The sequence below is a fragment of the Peromyscus leucopus genome, chromosome 5 (assembly GCF_004664715.2).
Source record: "Peromyscus leucopus breed LL Stock chromosome 5, UCI_PerLeu_2.1, whole genome shotgun sequence".
Taxonomy (NCBI): domain Eukaryota; kingdom Metazoa; phylum Chordata; class Mammalia; order Rodentia; family Cricetidae; genus Peromyscus; species Peromyscus leucopus.
The window spans coordinates 108,741,979-108,763,901 of record NC_051067.1 but is presented as its reverse complement, the minus strand read 5'-3'; the positions used below and the strand labels follow the sequence as shown (position 1 = coordinate 108,763,901).

The 21,923-nt window shown below is 46.0% G+C and overlaps 2 protein-coding genes across 4 annotated transcripts in view; both read right to left on the bottom strand.

Moving 5' to 3' along the window:
• Sntb2 (syntrophin beta 2) overlaps positions 1–4,110 on the bottom strand; it is a 74,478-nt gene extending 70,368 nt beyond the window's left edge. The window contains exon 1 of the mRNA XM_028857733.2: positions 3,494–4,110. Coding sequence (XP_028713566.1) covers positions 3,494–4,022 — 529 coding nt within the window. The 5' untranslated portion in view covers positions 4,023–4,110. The remainder of the gene's footprint in view (positions 1–3,493) is intronic.
• A 10,342-nt stretch (positions 4,111–14,452) lies between these two features.
• Positions 14,453–21,923, bottom strand: part of Utp4 (UTP4 small subunit processome component) — a 32,661-nt gene continuing 25,190 nt past the window's right edge. For all 3 annotated transcript variants that reach the window (XM_028857719.2, XM_037206243.1, XM_028857718.1), the window contains 4 exons: positions 20,724–20,819; positions 19,030–19,215; positions 15,283–15,393; positions 14,453–14,700 (listed from right to left, as the gene is read on the bottom strand). In XM_028857719.2, coding sequence (XP_028713552.1) covers positions 14,584–14,700; positions 15,283–15,393; positions 19,030–19,215; positions 20,724–20,819 — 510 coding nt within the window. In that variant the 3' untranslated portion in view covers positions 14,453–14,583. The remainder of the gene's footprint in view (positions 14,701–15,282; positions 15,394–19,029; positions 19,216–20,723; positions 20,820–21,923) is intronic.

Sequence of the window (21,923 nt, the reverse complement as noted above, 5' to 3'; positions counted from 1 at the left end):
TGGAGCTCACTATGTAGACCAGGCTGGCCTAGAACTCAGAGATCCTCCTGCCTCTACCTTACAAGTGTTGGGCTTAAAGGTTCATGCCATTGTACTGGGCTTTAAAATCATATCTTTTACAAGTGGCCTACTGGAGCCAAGCATGGTAGCTCAGGCCTATAACTATGACCCTTTGGAAGTAGAGGATCACAAGTTCAAGATCAGACTCACCACATACTTATGTCTAAAAGAGAGGGGGGGGGAAGGAGGGGGAGAGAGAGAGAGAGGAGGGAGAGAGGGAGAGAGAGGAAGAGAGCGAGGGAGGGAGAGAGAGAGAGCGTGCATGACTACATGAAATCACGAAACTCTGGCTTAAGGGGGGGAAAAAGCCTGTCTTGATGGCGGTGGTGGTTTAATCCCAGCACTCAGGAGGCAGAGGCAGGCGGATCTCTGTGAGTTCAAGGCCAGCCTGGTTTCCAAAGTGAGTTCCAGGAAAGACTCAAAGCTACACAGAGAAACCCTGTCTCAAAAAACAAAAAAAAAAAAAAAAAAAAAAAAAAAAAAGCCTGTCTTGGAGGAGACACCAGCTCTCAATTTAAAATAATTTGACTGGATCACTAAATGACTCTTTTAGGGATTTTGTACTTGAGTAATTTATTTTTACAACCCTTGGCTTAAAAAGGGAACACCACAAACTCACCATACTGACCTACCCACACCTATACAGACAAAAACTGCTTGTCCTACACAAAATGGGAAAACAAGTGTACAGGCTAGGTAAAAAGGCTTCTAATAAATGTCACTATGCCACTATCTGTAAAACTGTTTCTAGAAGCACACAAGGCCTGTGAGTGAACTAATGAATATTGGGAAGCATTTACTAGATGGTTGTCATTTACAGCTATGAATACCAGATTCAAATGTCTGGTAAACAAACACCTTTTATTTTGCATCTTAATATAGCATAAAGGGTTGAACTGTCTACTCATCACTACTGCATACCACAAAACTGAATAAAATTCAATATTCTGGCTCTAAGAATTTATACCTGAATACTTACCTAGACCAGTGTCAAGGTACTTTATTTTTACAAACCTATGCCAATATTTCTGTATTTTTACTCCTTTCATTAACACTAATTTCTGGGCAGTGTCTGGCCCTACCTAAAATTGGGATATAAACTAGACTCATAAATAAGACATTATAAAAGTGGGGCACTGCAATTTCACAATTAGAGCACTTAAAAAAAAACCACAAAATTTTAACTATCTTTAATTATGTGTACATGTCTGTGTGTGAGTATGTACATGTGTGTTTAGGTGCCCTTGGAGGACAGAAAGTGTCAGATGCCCTGGAACTAGAGTTCCAGGTGGTTGTGAGCCCCTGATGTGCATGCTGGGAACTGACCTGGGGTCCTCTTGACAGAAGAAACACAGGGTCTTACCCACTGGGCCATCTCTCCAGCCCATGTTACTTCTTGTTTTGTTTTTTGAGACAGGCTTTCTCTGTATAGCTCTGGCTGTCCTGGAACTCAGATTTCTACCTGCCTCTGAGATTAAAGGGGTGAGCCATCACCTTGCCCCATATTATTTCTTTATAAGCTATTTTTTTTCCAAGTATCACAGGTTTATAAAAAGGTGAAAACTAGGGCTGGGAAAGTACACTGGCTGCTCTTACAGAGGACCTGGATTTGATTCCTATTACCCACATTAGGTGGTTCACAACCACCTGTAACTCTAGTCCCAGGAGATCTGACACTCTCTTCTGGCCTCCAAGGGCACCAGGTATGCACATGGGTATAATAATTTAAAATTTTTAAATGAAAACTGAACTGGATATGGACGTACATGCCTGTAAATCCCAGCACTCATGAGGCTGAATCAGTGAGATGACCACTTTGAGGCCAGGCTGTCTCTGTGTCCCGGCCCCCACACGGAGTAGAAAAGCAGACCAATCTCTGTGAATTCCACGTCAACAACAACAAACAGATGAAAATTATTTTGCCAAGTTAGACTTGGTTGGGGCTTCCTAGTTTGATGATCTTCTACCCAACCCCAATCCTTCCCTTTGGTTCTCCGGCCAGTAAGCCTTTCCCTTTCTGACTCATCTCTGCACATTTATGACCATTACTTCCTTGAATATCAGGCTCAAAAACTGGCTCCTTGGGAAACCCTCCCAGATTAAGCTCATTTCCATCAAATCCTTTTTTTTGAGACAGAGTCCCACTGTGTAGTCCTGGCTGGTCTGGAACTCACTCTGTAGCCCAGGCTGGCCTCCAACTCACAGAGGATCTGCCTGCCTCTGCCTCTTGAGTGCTGGGATTAAAGGTGAGAACTACCATGACTTCAATTTGTAATCCCTTAACCCCTTGTAGTCTGTACTAGAGAATCAAGGACTCAGTGTTTTTCCTCCCTAGAAGTTGTTTTGCGTTTTCTATCATTTCCCCACGGAGAGAGAACAGGAGGGACAGCACCTTTCCTATTCTCTATTATACAGCTGGCAGCAATGAATGCTCCTGGAATGACTGACTCAACAGCGGAAATGAAGCTGGTCGTGCAATTATTTCTAAAGCAAGCAACTGGCTTTTCATTTACAATACTCCATCATCTTCAACATGCATGAGTCTTTGGAGATGAGATTTAACTCTATTTCAGTTGCATCAATTCATATGAAACGTAACACACAGATCACATTTACATTTAAGGTAAAAAAAAAAAAAAAACTGGCTATTCACACATAGCGTGTGAGGGTACGGTTTCGTGATTCTTATAAATGCCTACTGGTCTTGGGGCAGCAACGCCCGCGAGCGGTAGGAAGCTGGCACCAGTCTCTTGCAAAAGGGGCGAAACTCTAGTTGGCAGTAAAATGCTCAAACACGTGAGCCTCCCCTGTTAAACAAGGCTCATTAACCACACAAACTTGCTGTTTCAGCTCTCTGCCTTCCACGAAGTGCTATGATCTCCTCTGGTTATTGTTGAGAGCCAATGATGGGTTAAATTCCCATAAATTAACCAGTGCTTTGGTGGTTTGCCCAAGCAAACTGCTGGCATCGGTGTGGATGGATTTAATAGACCCGCCCGCCCCGGGGAAGCCCGAGGTGACTGAAGAAAGCGCCCAACCGACGCTTCCCAGCAGGCAAAAAGGAGACTTCAGAACTCGAGCCGGATCGCCCTCCCCGCACTCAGTACTTAGTGTCAGCTTATCGTGCAAGAGGGGTGGTGAGCTCCGCACGCTCGCTCCTGCCGCTGCTCCCCCTTAAACCTCTGAGTCTCGCTGTGGGGAGGCAAAGGCACTCTTCGGAGACTACCCAACTTTCTCCTCGCAGGACGCATCAGTGTTTCCACCCTCCGGAGCCCCAGAAGAAGAGGTCTGGTGGCTGAGGCGGAGGGGAACCGGCTCGCCCTGCACAGGCGTCAGGCTGGCAGAAACAAAGTGCGCGCTGGCGAGCCCAGACCGCCACCGCCCCCCGCCCGCCCGCCGCCCGCCGCCCGCTCGCCCGGCCGGCCCCGCTCACCCTCCAGCAGCACCTCCTTGCCCGCGCGCTTCAGCGCCTGCACGGCCTGGTCGTGGGTGGCCTGGCGCAGGTCGGTGCCGTTCACCGACAGGATGGCGTCGCCCAGCCGCAGCGCCCGGCTCTGGTCGGCCGCCAGCCCCGGGAAGATCTTGGAGATGAGGATCGGCATCCGGTTCTCGCGGCCGCCCTTGATGCTGATGCCCAGGCCGCCCGCCTCCTGCTTCACCACTCGCACTCGGCGCACGGGCGGCGAGGCGCCCGCCTGCCCCGCGGGGTCGCGGTGCGGGGCGGGCGGGCTGGGCGGCCCCAGGCCGCGGTTCGGGCTCCCGGGCAGCGAGTCGCCGCCGCCGCCGCCGCCGCCGTTCGGAAGACCGTTGAAGGCGGCAGCCGGCGGCTCGGGCTCGATCGCCGCCGCGTCGCCCGTCAGGCTCAGGCTCTCGCCGCTGAGTTCGGCCACCACCCGCACCCAGCGCTCCCTGAGAAGCAGCTCCACCAGCCCCGCTTTGGTGGCCCGCGTCCACACCGCCATGGCCGGCCCTGCTCCCGCGGCCGCCGTCGCTGCAGCTCCCTGGATTCCAGTCAGGCAGCCTCGGCGCTTCCCCCTTCCCGCCCGAGGGGGGCGGGCCCCTCCCCTCCCCCCCGGCGATTCATTATTCATGAGGGCCACGCCCACTTTCCGGAGGGGCGGGGCGAGGCCGGCCGGCCCGGCGGCTTCCGGGAGGTGAAGTTAGCCTGGTTCAGGGTAAAGCTCTTCTCGGTAGGTGGGCAAGCACCCAGCGCAGCGGGCTCCGCACAGTCTTTCGCGATGGTTCTCTGCGACCCCCTCGAACTCCCGACCTCGTCTGCGAGAGCTGCCTGGGCACAGAGAGCAAAGTCAGGATGGAGAGGCACTTCGCGACCCTACAGGGCCGGGTGGCGCATTCATTCTCGCATTGATTGGTTCTTTGCAAATGCTCTAGGCGCGCAGAGGTGTGCTGGGGCTCCCTTTAAGGCCCTGGGGACACGCTGAATAAAATGCACCACAGCTGAGAGAGCTTGTGGTCTAGTGGGAAAGAAAAACAGAGGCAACTAACTAGGTGTGATGCTCTGTGGTTAAAAGACTGTACAAACGTCCCTAGGACAGGGTGAAAAGAACATTTGGTTTAGCCTTGGGTGAGTAGCACAGAGACGACGGTGGAGAGAAAAGCACAAGCGGAGGATAGGTCCAAAGGCGTGAATCCAAGGCTTTGTCACTGCTTTTTATTTTTCTTATTTAACACGTATTGGCATCAGAGCCTCTGGAACTGGAGTTACAGTTATGAGGTATCATGTGGATGCTGGGAATGAACCCTGATCCTCTGGAAAAGTAGCCAGTGCTCTTAACCGCCGAGCCATCTCTCCAGCCCGTCACTGCTTACTTTTGTGTGCGTGGTGGAGGGGAGGGTGTTGGAGACAGGGTTTCCGTGTAACCGCCCTGGCTGTCCTGGAACTCACTTTGTAGACCAGGATGGCCGATCACTGCTTTTTTTAAATCACCTGTTTACTGGCCTGTAATTAGAGGGGACCATGTCTTCTTAAGCACCTGGAAGCCACAGTGTGCGGTGATTTGCAGTGTGGTGATGTTTTAGAGTTCCCCAGAGAAACATAGATTGTACAGAAGGAGCCACACGATTATGGAGGCTAAACCCCACAATCTGTCATCTGCAGCCCCAGGAAAGTTGGTTGGTATGCTTTGGAGAAGCAGCGGAGCCAGTGGTAGAGTCTGAAGGTCAGAGACTGCGGCCTGAGGAGGGGATGAGAGTGGAAAGCTATGATGTAAGAAAGCTGGCCCAGTCCGTGGAAAACAGGGGCACTGGAGTGTGGCGAAGGGAGATGTCCCAGTTTTCAGAGTGAATTTACCCAGTGCCTTATTGTTCCACTGTAATCCTCATCTGTTCACACTGGTGAGGACAGGCTTCAGTTACTCAGGTCACCTGCAAATGACACACCCAAAAATGTTTTACATCTGTCTATCCAGGCATCTTTCAGCCCAATCAAGTGAACAAAAAAAAGGAACCAACTATGATGGTTACTTAGGAAGGGGTAGTGTGTATGGAAAGCTTCATATAGCCAAATACTGAAAAGTTTACTCTTGATTTTGTAGGCTTGCCAATAGTCTGGAGTCCATCTTTCTGTTTTCTTTTTTTTTTTTTTTTTTTTTTTGAGCATATGTAGATGAACATCTCAGAAACTATAAAGATTTGTTATCTAAAGAGTCTTCGATTGCCAGGCGGTGGTGGTGCATGCCTTTAATCCCAGCACTCTGGATGCAGAGGCAGGTGGATCTCTGTGAGTTCAAGGCCAGCCTGGTCCACAGAGTGAGTGCAGGACTGCCACCAAAACTACACAGAGAAACCTTGTCTGGGGGGGAGTTGCAATATTGCCTAACTGCAGAGCCAATAACCAAAGACTATATATAATCCGTGGTTTCTTCCAGCCCTGTGGGGTACTGAGGAAAGACTCCAACTTAAAGACTCTGACATAATGTCCACAAAAAAAAAAAAAAGACAAATTTGGTTCTCCTGGTTTAGTGTTCTGTTTACTATCCACCTCACACCTCAAAAAGAAGAGTTTGGTCAGGAATTGTGGCTCACACTTGAAATCCCAGTTACTCAGGGTACTCAGAACGCTAAGAAGGAGTTTTACTGTAAGTGACTTCCAGGCCAGCCAGGACAACACAGTAAGATGGTGTCTTAAAAAAAAAAATCCAGAAACCACGCTGCTGAGAAGGTAAGTTCTCAGCAAAACCATTAGGACGAAGATGCCCTCTAACTTTCCTTAATTAGTTGAAGTAAAATTCCCACGCTCTCATTTGGGTAGAGACAGGGGCAAATAGAGGGAGTGTGCATCAATTCCTGTAAAGGGGGAAGTTCAAAGGATTCCTCAGGAAATACACGCTGCAGAGCCTAAGCTGTAGCCATGCATCACTCTATCAAAGTGCATTCACATGCGGACAGAAACTTCCAACGAGTCATTTGAACAGGGGCTAAGCGTTCAGAGCCCGAATGAATAAAGAATTCAAAAAGAGAAATACATCTCTTTTAGCAAGAAAAAAAGATCGTTACAACAGGTCTTTGCAGTAAGTGGGGCATGATTTTCCAAGCTGCAAATGTCTGCGCAAGCTCAACCCTCTAGCCTTCTCCTAAATCAACTTGCAGTAACGCAAGGCTGGCTTGTTGTTCCAGCACGTCCCAATGTGCCCAAGTGCACCTGCAGTCACAGGCATTTCTGGCTGTCCTCCAGCTGAGCCAGAGCCCCCAGAGGCCTGAGTTATGTGAAATTTCTGCTTGTTAGAGAGCACTTGGCAGCTGAGTCCTCAGAGTCCGAGCGCTCATTTAACACGTTTGCATATGTGATCACCAGGGGGTTGGGCGACGGAGGACACCTTTATTAGCAAAAGGGAAGTTCTGGAAATTCTTTCCAAGAGTATGAAGAACTTTTTGTCAATGGAGTTGGAGGAAGTCACAAATTATTGGTGAGGACACTTATGTAAGATAGCAAGTTATATAACAAAATATTTAAACCTGGGAACAGGGAAGGTAATAGAGATTACTTGAGAGTATTTCCTTAAAAAAAAAAAAATATTTTGAAGCAATGTCTTTGGCCTAGACCTCACTACATAGGCCTGGTTGACACTGAATCCTTTTGGCTCTACCTACTGAGTATAGTGTGTGTGTGTGTGTGTGTGTGTGTGTGTGTGTGTGTGTGTGCATATGTGTGCGTGCAGGACCACAGAAGACATGGCGCACACACAGTGGGCAGAGAACAACCTCAGATGTCAGTCTTCTTTCCACCATGTTTGGGGCCAGTTTCTTGTTTGCTGCTGGCTAGCTGCCCCATGAGCTTCCCGGAGGTCTTTCTGCCTCCCAGTTTGCTATAGGAGCCCTGGGATTACAGGCATGAGCTACCTCGCTGCGCTTAATTTGGGTTCTAGAGATTCCAACTCATGTTCTCCTATTTATGCAGCAAGAACTTTACCTACAGGCCCATCCCCCAAAGCCACTAAAATGCCCCCTGGCCCCAGACAATGTAACCCAAGCTAGCTCCAAATTTGCTGTGTAGCCAAGAATGACCTTGAGTTGATTTTCTGCTTCCAACGTAAAGTCGCCCTTCATAGTTGCATTTCCACATTCTTTTTACAACTTGCAGCTCAGCTACTCACCCAGGCAGTATCTTCCAGTGATGCCTCACACATTCACACCCAAGGCCTTCAGGATACTCCTGGTACTTTTAACTTCTTTCCCACCCAGCAAGACCTCATTCCAGCTTTCTGTGACTCCTGAATTCTTTGGGACTTTTCCTTTGAACAATGTAATTCTATGCCTAGGCTGGAGTGCCTAGCTAAGTTATACATTCCAGGAAGGCATAGACCACTTATCAATTATTTTTGCTCCCCACTATTTGAAAAATACTGCCTTGCAGAGAGGAAACTCATTAAACACGGGAGTGATTGGCATCCGAGTTTCCTGTGCTGCCATCTTTTCAAATAATCCCTATGAAAGTTATGGGTTCCTTGCAGGGTAAAAATTACCATCTAGGAAACCTCAAGTAGTCGGTGAACTCTACTTACTGTGGATAATGAAATCTGAAATAGGTACACATCTGTTCCCAAGGCTTCCTAAGGACAGGGAGACAAGCTTGGAGAATTCTTCTGGCAAGCATATTATTTTACCTACCTCTAAAAGAGGAAATGGCTGAGGTAATTCCTATAGCCTTTCCTTCCCGTCACATCAATAGCTCTTCTCTGCTAGCAATTGTTATCTTACTGTTTCTCAGAACAGGCAGAGCTCACTACTACTTCAAAATGAGGGCATGTCACTAGCTCCTTGGGTTCTGTAATCTCACCCTAACATTCCGAGGCAGGCTCTGATTCTATGCTTCAAACCCTAATGATTGTGCAGAGCTTGATAATGGAGGAGGGGTGAGAGGGGGATCTGTGGTTGGTATGTAAAATAAAGAAAAAAAAATTCTTAAAAAGAACCTGAAGCCCAGTTTGGACCAGGTGGTGGTAACATATTCCTCCAATCCCAGCACTCAAGAATCGAAGACGGACAGATCTCTGTGAGTTCAAGGCCAGTTTAGTTTGAGTTCTAGGCTAGCCAGGACCACATGGTGAGACTGCCTCAAAAAACAAACAAAACCAAAGCCCAGTTTGGTTGCTTACCATGGTCAAACGGGGTTGAGGTCATGAACCTTAGTTTTTTTTTTCTTCAGATAGCTTCTGCCTCCAAGGTTGAGAGGTGTACATGAATGGGGAGCACAGAGCATTAAAAAGCACCAGCTGGTGTGAACTGTTGGCCTTCAGCAATGGCAAAAAATAAAACCCATGGTCGAAACTCTCCAGCCCAGAGTCTCTGCTTTCTTTAGGAATGAGTCTGCCATAACACCGTTTGATTCCAGGCATAAAGGACAAATGGCCAAATTAATTTTGGTGACAAACAGATCTGGTATAAAGCTACACTTTGGCTGGAAGGAAACACACGTTGCCAAGAGCCGTCAAAGAAAAGAATTAGTGGATCTGGGGCTGCTTCCAAGGCTCGAGTGTTGTGTAATTTCATCAGAAAGGAGGGCCCCAGGCTAAATCGCAGCTTTTTAGCAAGCCTGAAGGTCACTTCCCCCAAGTCAGGGGAACAAAAGCGAAAGCCACACAAAAGTAACCTAAGTCTTACCAAGGAAGACGCCAAGGGAGAAATGAGCTTGTAATATTACCATCCCAACATCCTCCACAGGTAAATGTTCCTCACAAGAGGCCAGTGTCCCATTTGAGGTAGTTTCACTTTGCCCTTCGTTAGAACTATTCTACAATATAGTTCTCATCCAACACAAACACACTAAGAGAAAATACCCTTCAGCCAATGCAGGCACATTTTTTTAAGATCCATCCCACCAAGATGAATCACTACCCATCTGAAACCCACAAAAATGGATTAACTATCTCCTGCATTAGGACTATGAAAACCCACATCTGCTAACCACATTCCTAATGGGAAGCAGCTGGGGACAGTGTTGTAACTCTGTGACTTGCTTTATAGGAAAATATTAGCAAGGACAGGCTAAGCAATTTAGTTTCGTTGAATCCACTTAGTTATGGAAAATCACCAGTGCTTTTTATTGACAATTATGGAAATTACATAATTTGCCATGAAATTCAAATAAGATCTAAAAATAAATGTCCACTTTCCTGGTCCTCATCAGTTCTAAGTTTTCAGTGTCTCACATACTGCTCTGCAGCCTGTATACTTAGTAAGTTCTCATTTCCCCAGGAGCCACTGAATCAACATGAATGCTTTATTTTACCTCCGGAGCATTTTGTTGTTTTTCAAGACAGGGTTTCTTTGTGTAGCCTTGGCTGTCCCAGAACTGGCTCTGTAAACCAGGCTGGTCTGGACCTCACAGAGATCTGCCTGCCTCTGCGGGGATTAAAATGATTCTCTACCACCACCTTGCTCTTGAGCTATCTTGACAGCCTGTTTTTTTTTTTTTTTTTTTTTTGTTGTTGTTGTTGTAAAACCATAAGAGCATAGTGACACACGCCTTCAATCTCAGCACCTGAGAGGAAGGGGAATCTCAGTAAGTTTGAGGCCAGCCTGGTCTACATAGTGAGCGCCTATCTCAAAACAACAAAACAAAAAAATTCAACAAAAACCTCCACAATCCAGCTATGTATTTAGCACTCACTATGTAGACCCCTCGGGCCTTGAACTTGTGGTGATGATACTTTGCGCTGTTTTCACACGTGTGAGTCACTCGACTGGATTTTTTTTTTTTACAACTTCAAATTTTTACTTATTTATGTGTGTGGGGGGTCATATATATGCCACACCAGGCATGTGGAAGTCAGAGACCACACAGGAGAGTTTGTCCTCTCCTCCCATCATAGGGATTGAACTCATGTCATCAAGACTGTCGGCCAGCACCTCTACCCACTGAGCCATCTTGCTAGCACCAAAGTGTTTTAAAATAGGGTTCTCAGTGTTCCTGGCTGGCTTTGAACTTGCCATTATGCTGAGAATGACTTTGAACTTGTCTTCAGCTCCCGAGCGCTGGGATTATAAGTGTAGAAATGTGCCGCCATACCTAGTGGTGCCTGTGGTGTCTCAGTTAGTGCTGTTGGGAGTTATGGCTTGAATGTTAAGTGTACCCCACATGAGTTCATGTGCTAGAGGAATGGTCCCCAACTGGTGGTGCTGTTAGGGGATGGGATCATGAGACTGCCAAGCTCTTCAATGAGCTGGGATGGAAGCAGATCACTGGGGTGTGACTTGGAAAGACATACTTGACTTTCTTCCTGTCTTCTGCTTCCTGGTCATGATAAAGTGAACATGTTTGCTCACAAACCCACTCTTGCCTGCATTATATTCTTCCTCACCACAGCCCCCCCCAACCCCCACCCCCTGCCCCGTAGTGGAGTCAGCTGACCAAGGACTGAATAGTATGGGCCACAAGAAGTCTTTCCTCCTTTAGGTTGTTTTTCCAAGGTATTTGTCAAAGCAAATAGAATGGCATCATAGGAAAATAAGATTAAAACAGGATCATGGGGCTAGAGAGAGTTAAGAGCACCAACTGGTCTTCCAAAAGACCCTGATTCAATTCTCAGCACCCACAAGGCAGCGCATAGCTGCTTGTAACTCTAGTTCCGGGGGATCCAACACCCTCTTCTGGCCTCCATGGGCACTGAGCATGCATGTGGTGCAGACATACAGGTAAAATAAATATAAAATTTATTAGGTTTTAAGCACTTATAAAAAACAAAATAGAATCACAGGTCTCTTTGGGGGATCATCTACATGATGTGTACCCCCTTACACACTAAAGGGAAAAAAATCCTAACACTCAGATGGCAGAAACAGGCAGATCTCTAGGAGTTCAAAAGCAGGCCTCAAACTCAGTACATAGCAGAAGCTGGCCTTGAACCCCCCACCTGCCCTTTTGTACCCTTCAGGTGGACCACCACGCCTGGCCTGAACAAAGTTTTGATGCTAAAAAATATGCTTCCTAAAACCCCAGGACTGGATGGTTTCTAACTTTCAGTATTCCAAAGTTTTAGTTATATTTAGTCTAAGTTTTGGTATTTCCATGGTAAAGGGATCATATTACCTGCCATTATATGGGAGAAATGAGTTATTAAACCTTCTGAGTAGTGTTGGCAAAAAGGACCATGTCTAGGCCAGTCTCGAGTCAAAATTTTTCTGGAGAACTCAAGTAAAAGCACCAAGTTAGAAATGATGCCAAAGGAGAAACTCCCCCAACAGCCGGGTTACACAAAACCCATGTGGGAACTATGCACCGAAATGGTGTTTAACACTGCTTTATCTTCCCTAATTTCTCTGACTTGCCCCAATCCGTTTGGGCTTCATGTGTTTGTATCCAGTTTTCTACTTAGGAAGATTTTCAAGGCCTAAAGCTCTTATTTCCCATACCATTTATGGAAGTCCAAATCGCTGGCTGGAAACCTTGCAAAGGAATGCTTGACAGTTTCAGAAGTATTACTTCACTCTGAGCCCTCTGTCAGAAAATTATCCTCCACAATCTGAGAGGTTTCAAGCCACAGTCAGGCGGGCTGGTGTAGAGCTCAGTGGCACAGCACTTACTACATATTTAGAGCTGTTCAGGCTCTCGGTTCCATCCCCAGCACTACAAGAACAGTTAAGTAAGTAGAGTCATAAACTAATCCAGTTAACAAGGACTCCTTGACTTTATAGCTCTCCAGCCAGTGAGAACCAAGTGAAGTTAAGTCTTGTGGCATCCTAGGCTGACTCTGCTCGCATTCAGTGCAGACTAGTAACTTCAACTTTGGTCTGTCTTGTTTTTTGAGACAGGGTTTCTCTGTGTATCCTTGGTTGTCCTGGAACTTACTCTGTAGACCAGGCTAGCCTCGAACTCAAAGATCCATCTGTCTCTGCCTCCACTTAAGGCCATGTGCCACTACAATCGGCCTTGAACTTTGACCTTAACCACATTTTTTGGGGAGGATGGGGACAGTGTCTCACTGCAAAGCCTGGCTAGCCTGGAATACCCACGTATCTCTTGTTTTACGGGACAGGAGCTCACCCTGCAGCCTGCATTAGCCTTGAATTTGCAATCCTCCTGCCTCTGCTTCCCAAGTGCCAGGACTCATAGGCGCGCCCCACCACGTTTCAAAACCTGTTTCTAGGGAGGCCGGGATGAGACTGCTCTGCTGAAGACCAGCAGTGCAGTGTAATACACACCGGGCAAGCGCCTTTTGCAGAAGGAAACTCACTCAAGAAGAGACAGAGTGAAACATGAAGTTGCAACTGTGCTTCAACTAGTCCTGTACTGTAAAACCGAAACGGGCAAAGCGGAAATGGGTGACTACTGTAAACCTCACTGCATCAAACCCGAGACACACTGTCCATTGTAAGTGATCTCTTCCAACCACTGCTAGACTCTTCCCCACAGATCTGCCTTCAATTCTCACTTTTGCCTCTCCAGACTAGAGTGGGGTTCACTGCAGCAAAATGCTTTCCCCCAGCACTTTACACGATGCTGTCAGAACCCACATCCTCACCCCTCCCTCCTTTCCTAACCACACAAAACTCCACACACTGGATTTCCAGAGCATGCAACAGAATACAACCACTGAGATGGTAAAGAAATCCATCTGCTTGGTTCAAGTTAACTACTGCTTTTCATGGTCCAATTTAAAGATCACACTCAAAACTAGTTATTTGAGAACACCCCTGGGAATAACAATGTCAGAGCAGATACAGCAGAAAGGGTGACATACACACTAGGCTGCCTCTCTGGTCCCCACCCCGACTTCTCCTCTCTAGCAAACTCCGTGCCCAGGGCTTTCTTACCCTCCAGAGCTGGCATATGTCCGGCAGAAGGATTGAACCTGGCCTTGTACATGCTATACATGTAGTCTACCTGTCTATCTCCAGCTCTCTGATTGCCACAGGCATCTAATTTTCAGATAGATTATGATGTGTGAGAGAAATTTATAGTAATCTTGGTGCTCATGTGGGGTCTTTGTTAGTGTGAACGGTGTCTCCAATCTTTTAGTTTTTTGGAACTTCTTGAGAGAGTTTCATTAAGTTGCCCAGGCTGGCCATGAATTCACTCTCAGCCCTTGAAATTATGTTGCTTCTGCTCCAGTCTTCTGTTTGACTGAGATTACAGGCCTGAACCACTAGGTCCAACAAGACATATACCATTTCAACTACTACTTTATTGTCTAGCATTTTTTTTTTTTTAAAGATTTATTTATCTATCAAGTATACAGCATATATGACTGCAGGCCAGAAGAGGGCACCAGATCTGATTACGGATGGTTGTGAGCCACCATGTGGTTGCTGGGAATTGAACTCAGGACCTCTGGAAGAGCAGTTGGTGCTCTTAACCGCTGAGCCATCTCTCCAGCCCTTGTCTAGCATTTTTAAGACCTGGGGTTTGATCCCTTATGATCCCTTATGATGGTGCTGTTGAAATTCTTCCTTGAACTATGAAGTGAATTATGGCTATAGGTAGCACCCTCCAGGGTAATTTGGAAGGCTACAGACTAGTCGACAGTGATGCCCCAGTTCTTTGATACCTCAGAACAGACAAGAGAACAGAGAGCCTGGACTATCTTCTTTCCTGAGACTATAGTCCAAGAACAGACAAGATTCCAAAAAGGCAGTATGAGTTCAGCTCATTACTGCAGCTACAAATACCTTGGAGTTCTAGTTCATTACTATTGTGTGCTTGTGTATAGTACACATCAAAAGTCAGAGGACAACTTTCCAGAGAAGGTTCTTTCCTTCAACCATGGGTTCTGGGGATCAAGTGCTGTATCAGGCTTGAGTGGTCAGGGCTTTTACCCAGGGCCATGCTGCTGCACCTACTTTGGAGATTTATAGTGACCTTCCATTCCGTTTCACTCAATGAAAGGATATTCCTGTCCATTATTTTGGAAAATAATGTTTATAGTGACTAGTCTTAAAGAATAACTTTGTTTTATTACCATGATTCTGGAGAAACAAACAAACAAACAAACAACAACAAAAACCAGGGCAGGTAGACAGTTCAAGGAAGGACACACACACACACACACACACAGTGCCCTGTTTTTAAGTTCCAAATTTCTTCTTTTTGATGGGTGGTGGGAGCTGAGCAATGATGTCGTCCAGAGGTCGTTCTACTGCCACAAGTGTCCTTTCATCCAAAAGATCCATGAAGAGTAAGGGCTGCAGAGAGAGGACAGGACATCACCAGCAGTCGTTCTCTACCACTCGATACACTACCTAGGGCGTCAGCCAAGACTCAAAGGACAGAAATCCCTGACGACTTCCCTGCCCTAGGACTCCGGAGTGGAGCTGGCTCCTAAGGGGTGTGACTGGGGAACTTGAGGTAGGCCAGACAGCTGCGGTAGCATAAGCTCAATAATCAACTGGTTTTGTAGATGGTGAGAAGATTAGTCAGAAAAAAGAAAATCATGTAAGTTCAATCTTCCATTACTTTTATTCCTCAAAACATTCTTTAATGAGAAGTTGAGAAGAATATTCATACTAACAAAGACCCCACGTGAGCACCAAGATTACCATAAATTTCCCTCACACAGGGTAGTATGATTTGCCTGCCTCTAACCCACTGAGTCAAAAACAACGAAACAGAGGTACAGATAGAGATAACTTCAAGGTCACTAGTCTCCCCTAAGCCAGGGTCTCTACATGCAAAAGGAAGATACACTAGTCTTCCAATTGTTAGTTATTACATTTTGATAACACCACAGGGAAGCAACCATCCAGGATACAAATAGAGGTTTTTACCTTATATTTCTTAGACATTTTAAATGCATGGGCTGTGCGCCTCAGGAAGACATCTGATTCATTTTTGGGAGGAAGTGGATTATAGAGCACAGTTTTGTCATTTGGAAGTGGCTAAAAAGACAAAGATATATTATTTTATTTACTGGGGTAGTATAAAGGGACCAAGCCTAGGAACTCACACACAGACGTACTCTGAACAATGTCTTCAATCTTTTAGTTTTTTGGAACTTCTTGAGAGAGTTTCACTAAGTTGCCCAGGCTGGCCATGAATTCACTCTCAGCCCTTGAAATTATGTTGCTTCTGCTCCAGTCTTCTGTGTGACTGAGATTACAGGCCTGAACCACTAGGTCCAACAAGACATATACCATTTCAACTACTACTTTATTGTCTAGCATTTTAAGACCTGGGGTTTGATCCCTAGCACCATAAAAACAAAACAGCGAAAAGTTACTTGCATTGCCCTTTATGGACCTGGCTCATATCCATTCTTTGTTTGCTTTGGTTTGGGGACAAGGTATCACTGTAGTTCTCCTGATCTTCAAGAGTGCTAGAGTTACAGATGTGCATAACTGTGCACGTCTAAGGCCCCCAGGTTCTTCAACTATGGGTCACTATCCATCCCATGGGAGGGTCATAGAAACCAATGTAGGACCATGTCAGTTTTCTCTTTCCTCCATTTGGGTTCAAGGGGTCAAACTAAGGTTGTTAGGTTTGGAGGCAAGTACCATTACCCAAAAGGCCACCTCACCAGCCCTCTTTTAAAAAAAATTCTTTTTTTAAAATAATTTATAGCCAGGTGGTGGTGGTGGTGGTGGTGGTGGTGGTGGTGGTGGTGCATGCCTTTAATCCCATCACTTCCGAGACAGAGCCAGCCTGGTCTACAGAGTGAGATCCAGGACAGGCACCAAAACTACACAGAGAAACCCTGTCTTGAAAAACCAAAAAAAGAAAAAAAAATTTTTTTAAATTTATTTTTATTTTATGTGCATTGGTGTTCTGACTACATGGATGTCTGTGTGAAGATGTCAGATCTTGGAGTTACAGACAGTTGTGAGCTGCCATGTGGGTGCTGGGAACTGAACCTGGGTCCTCTGGAAGAGCAGTCAGTGTTCTTAACCACTGAGCCATCTCTCCAGCCCCTCACCAGCCCACTTTTAAAAACAGATTTATGTGTAATAATGTTTTTCTGGGGCTGGAAAGATGGCCTCAGTGGTTAAGAGCATTGGCTGTTCTTCCAGAGGTCCTAAGTTCAATTCCCAGCAACCACATGGTGGCTCACAACCATCTATGAGATCTGGTGCCCTCTTCTGGCATGCAGGCGGAACACTGTATACATAATAAATAAATAAATTTAAAAAAATAATGTTTTGCTTACATGTGCGTGCCTGGTGCTGGAGTTAAGGATGGCTATAAACCATCACATGGGTGCTGGGAACAACAGCCCCTCTACTTTAGTCTTCAATAAATGGAAAATTACACGTATAAAGAAAAACTTTTTCCGTGTGGTGGTAGTGGTGGTGGCGCACACCTTTAATCCCAGCACTTGGGAGGCAGAGGCAGGTGGATCTCTGAGTTTGAGGCCAGCCTGATCTACGGATTGAGTTCCAGAACAGACAGGTCTATAAAGAAACCCTGTCTCAAAAATCAACAACAAAAACTACACACACACACACACACACACACACACACACACACACACACACACAGAAAATCTTTTAAAAAGTAATTATTATTTACTAAGCCATCATCCCAGCCACTCCCAAAAACCATCCCCCACTCCCACCCCACCCCCCAGCTGAGGACAGAACCCAGGGCCTTGCACTTGCTAGGCAAGCGCTCTACCACTGAGCTAAAACCCAACCCCCCCAAAACCGTTTTTTTTTTTTCACCCTCCCAAGACAGGGTTTCTCTGTATAATAGCCCTGACTGTCCTGGACTCACTCTGTAGATCAATCTGGCCTCAAACTCACAAAGATCCACCTGCCTCAGCCTCCTGAGCAAGTGCTGGGATTAAAGGTGTATTAAAGGTGTGTGCCACTACCGCCCGGCTGCTTTCCGATATTGCACAGGACCCAGGTTCAGTTCCCAGCACCCACACCAGATGGCTCATAACTGCCTGTAACTCCAATTCTAGGAAATCTGCTATCTTCTTCTGGTGTCCACAGGCACTGCACTTACATGGTGCATGTAAACTCTTGCAGGTACACACATACATACATTAAAAAAACATTTATTGTTGGTAATATTTCATCTGTATACCTATCTTAGGTATCAATATACCTAAGGTCCTGTAAAAATGTCTTAGGCAAAAAAACGGGGTCTTCATGGGCAGGATGAAGCAAGAAAGGGCTTCATATTCCATGGCAAGATTAAAGACACACAAGCCTTTGGTCAGTCTTGTCAGTAATACTTTGTAAGAAAAGAACAAATGGGCATGTGCAGGATCTCAGCCCACACAGGCACTGTACTTTCTACACCTCCCCCTCATGGCCATCTCTAACACACTGGCCAAGTGGCTAAGGTTCTCTCTCCCCCAGGGAAAATAACAAACCACCCCCACTGATGTCACTGACACTCAAGAGATGGCCAGATAAATGATACACTTCACCTCTCACTTCCTTGGGAACTAGCTCTACTTAGTACAAGGACATGAGGGACTTATCATCAGCACTTGGGAGAAAGCCTTCTGGGCTGAGTTACAGAGAGACGAGTGAGTGGGAGGGGGCCCTTCCTGTACCACTCATCTCACAGAAGTCACTTGCCAGCCAGCTCTGCTTCCCACATTCCCGGACCCAGGACCCAGGAGATGAGATTCAGTGACACATCCCTGTGCACACCTCCTTTAGAGCCATCTGCTGCCTTACCCACGCACGTTCCACCCCCACCCTCACAGATCCACAGAACAGCTGGTGTTGGGTATAACTGAAACCCAGAGTGCAGGACAGCCATGGCTGTGGTCCATAGGCCTCCTAGGAAAGAAAGCCCCTACCCAGAAAAGACACGCATATTTGGGAAGAACCAAACAGACGCTAGTATCTCAAACTAAAGAAAACAGTTGTGTCCCTACCTAAATAACAGTCATTGACAATGGAATTTTCCTCACTAGACTTCTCTTAAAACACAAAGATCAACTTCTTAAATTGTCTTCAGTTAAGGGACAGGGTGGCCAAAATATCCGTGGGTGTCTCCTTTAATGAAGCTACTTTACTCAGTAACCCAAGAATGAAAGTTCAAAGTCAGCTCAAAGGTATTCCCTGATGAGGGACATCTTCTGAAGACCAACTTCATCACTTTTCTACTTTGGTTTATGTGCTGAACAGCCAGGTAGAGAACTGATCACAGCAGCAAAGGCTAGCCCTTACCTGACAGTAGTAATCCAAGTTAGGCAGAGTACCAAACAAAAGCACCTGTCTTCTGAAGTACATACCAGCAAGTTTTATTCTGAGCCTCCTGCCTTTATCTAATCAGTCATTATTTATACTTAAAAATTCATAAGTAAAAGTAGGATGTGGTAACTAACTCCAGTAGCACTCAGGAAGTAGAGGCAGAAGGATTGCTGTGAATATAATGTCAGGCTAGCCAGGCTACATAACAACATCCTGTCTCAAATAACCCAAAACAAAACGGAATTGGAAAAGACAGCCTAGCAGTTAAGAGCATTTGCAGAGGATGTGCGTTCTGTTCCCAACATCAATGTTGGGATGCATACACACAAGATTCCTAAGTAAAGAAATCACAGAACTCACCAAGGACTTGTCAATGATGCAGAACATGTAGGCATCGTGGAGGAGGATGTGCATCGGTCTCTTGGGATGAAAGCTGATGTGTGTGATGGGAGTATCCCTTTGGAGCCATAGCTGGTGAAATCCCTGCTTCTGGACATTTCGGCTCCACTCTGTATACTGCTTGTCTGGGATACTGAACTCAAACACCTGAAGAACACAACACCAGGCAAGTGGACATGTGTATCCATGGAGTTCAGAGGCCCCTATTCCTTCTGGGTTTTATCTTCTCCTAACCACAAATAGTAGCAAACCTTGAGGCACCATATTTAGCATTACATTTTTGTTGTTGTTGTTTTTCTTTTTCTCTTTTTGGTTTTTCCAGACAGGGTTTCTCTGTGTAGCTTTGGAGCCTGTCCTAGAACTTGCTCTGTAGCCCAGGCTATCCTCGAACTCACAGAGATCAGCCTGCCTCTGCCTCCCGAGTGCTGGGATTAAAGGTGTGCGCCACCACTGCCACGACCACCCGGCGTTGTTGTTTTTCAAGACAGGGTTTCTCTGTGTAGTCTTGGCTGTCCTGGAACTCGATTTGTAGACCAGGCTGGCCTCGAGCTCACAGAGATCCACCTCCTGCCCCTGCCTTCCAAGTGCTGGGATTAAAGGTATGCACCACTGCACAGCTTAGCATTACATTTTACAACCACCTAAAATAAGCTTTACATTTCAGTTCTGGCTGGCCTGAAACTTGTGATCCTCCTGTCTCAATATCCCACACCATGGGATTTAGGTCACTGCCATTAAATTCAGGGGGCACCAGTTTCAATGACAAACACACTTAAGGTAACACCTTTGAATAGTCTTGTTCAAGAATGAAAACCCATGAAAGTGAGAGAGCATTTTTGGGATACTGTGTGTGTGCACGAGAGTGTAAAAACTGTTCAAAACAGTAAGCATCATTTGCTTAGCAATCTAAACAAATGTGCTTCCCAGACATCTAGACTCTTTCCAACAGCTCAGTGGGGTGTAGTTGATGTCATCAACTCCATTTTACAGATGAGGATATACAAGCATTGATGAGTTCATAATGTGCTCTATAACCCAAGTTTCTAAAGACTATCTCTTTACAATTTGGCATAAAAAATGCTGTGGAGTTAGCTCTCATTTGGCTGAGATTAGATACCTAAATTTTAGTAAGGCCTAATTTCCTCATGAAAGTAAGCCACACATTTTTAGGTTGTTTTCAAAATTTTATTGTATTTCATTTTTAGTTTAATACCCGGGCCCGTGTCATCTCTAGTTTAAATTAGCAGAGTATAGCCAGGTGGTAGTGGCAAATGCCTTTAGTCCCAGCACTCAGGAGGCAGAAGCAGGCAGATGTCTTTGTTCAAGGACAGCCTGGTCTACAGAGTTAGTTCCAGGACAGCCAAGGCTGTAGTGGTGGCGGCGGCAGCTGGGATTAGCAGAATGCTTCAAAATTCTTCCATCCCTTTGTACTTCTTAGCTCTAGAGCTGCATTGTAAACTGTGCCCCATCAAACCAATGGATACTGTGGACCTATGGTGGGCACAGGCCACATATGAAAGCTTCACTTGCACAAACCAAACCTGCCTATGTATCCTCCAACATCTTCAAGGGAAAGTTCCTCTAAACTGTCCATCATCTCAGGCTCCAGGTCACTATCTAGCAGAAGGGATCTGGAAAGCACTAGAATCTCTTACCTGTTGGTCAGAATGAGCAATGACAAGGTTGTTGGTACTGGGGGCGATGGCCAGAGCAGTCACTGGGAAATTGTAAGCAGGTACTGTGCAGTGAAGCTGGGGGAAAAAGACAAGGGACAACTCTATAGCCATCTTCCTTCAAGAAAGGTTAGATGGGCTGGACGTGGTGCCGCACAACTTCAATCGCAGCACTCCAGGGACAGGGGCGGGCTCTGCCAGTCCCAGGTCTATACAGTGAGAACCTACCTCAAAACCACCACCACACACACACAGACAGACACACACACACAGACAGACACACACACACACACAGACACACACACACACACACACACACACACACACACACACACACACACACAGAGAGAGACAAAAACAAAACAAAGAAAACTAGATGTCAGTGATTTTTTGGTAGTTTATTATTATTATTATTTTGTTGTTTTCTTGGTACTGGGCTTTGAATATTCTTAACATGTGCTCTACTACTACTAAGCCTACTCAGTTTAAAATAAGGTTCTTTGGAATTCAAAAGCATTCTATGGAAGTTCAGGCATTCCAACAACAAAGAACATTAATTTCATTTAAAAAAAAAAATGAAATTAAATGTCTGGGTGTGGTGGTGCATGCCTTTAATGCTCTTACTCTGAAGGCAGAGTCAGGCAGATCTTTGAGTTTGAGGTCAACCTGTACTACATAGTGAGTTCCAGGCCAATAAGACCCTTTCTCAAAGAAACAAATGAACTAATTATGCTTAACTGCTTATATAGTGGAGCATTACCAGAAAACCCAAGAGCAGTTTTCTCTGAGTAAATGTGTCACTATGAATCACTCAAATATACCACTGTACTGAGAACACAAAGCTCTACCCCGTGCCTAAAAAAATGATTGCCTAAGAATGGACCTTTGGGTTCAACTCTAAGGCATCTGGGCACTACACAGAAACATTCTTTTTGGTGGTGCTAGGGACAGATGTTGGAATTCCTGGCCACTCCCCCAGCTACATGACCACACATGCACAGTTCAGTAGCCAAGTAAGGGGCCTTGGGCAGCGTGATCACGCAATCTGTGCACATGCGTGGCGCAGCTCCACAAACCCATATGCACATGTGCAGGGGAATCCATAAGAAGCGGATCCCAGACTCCTCCCTCCTTCTCTTCCCACCCCTGCACGTGTCTTCCACAGGCCTAATCACACCCTCT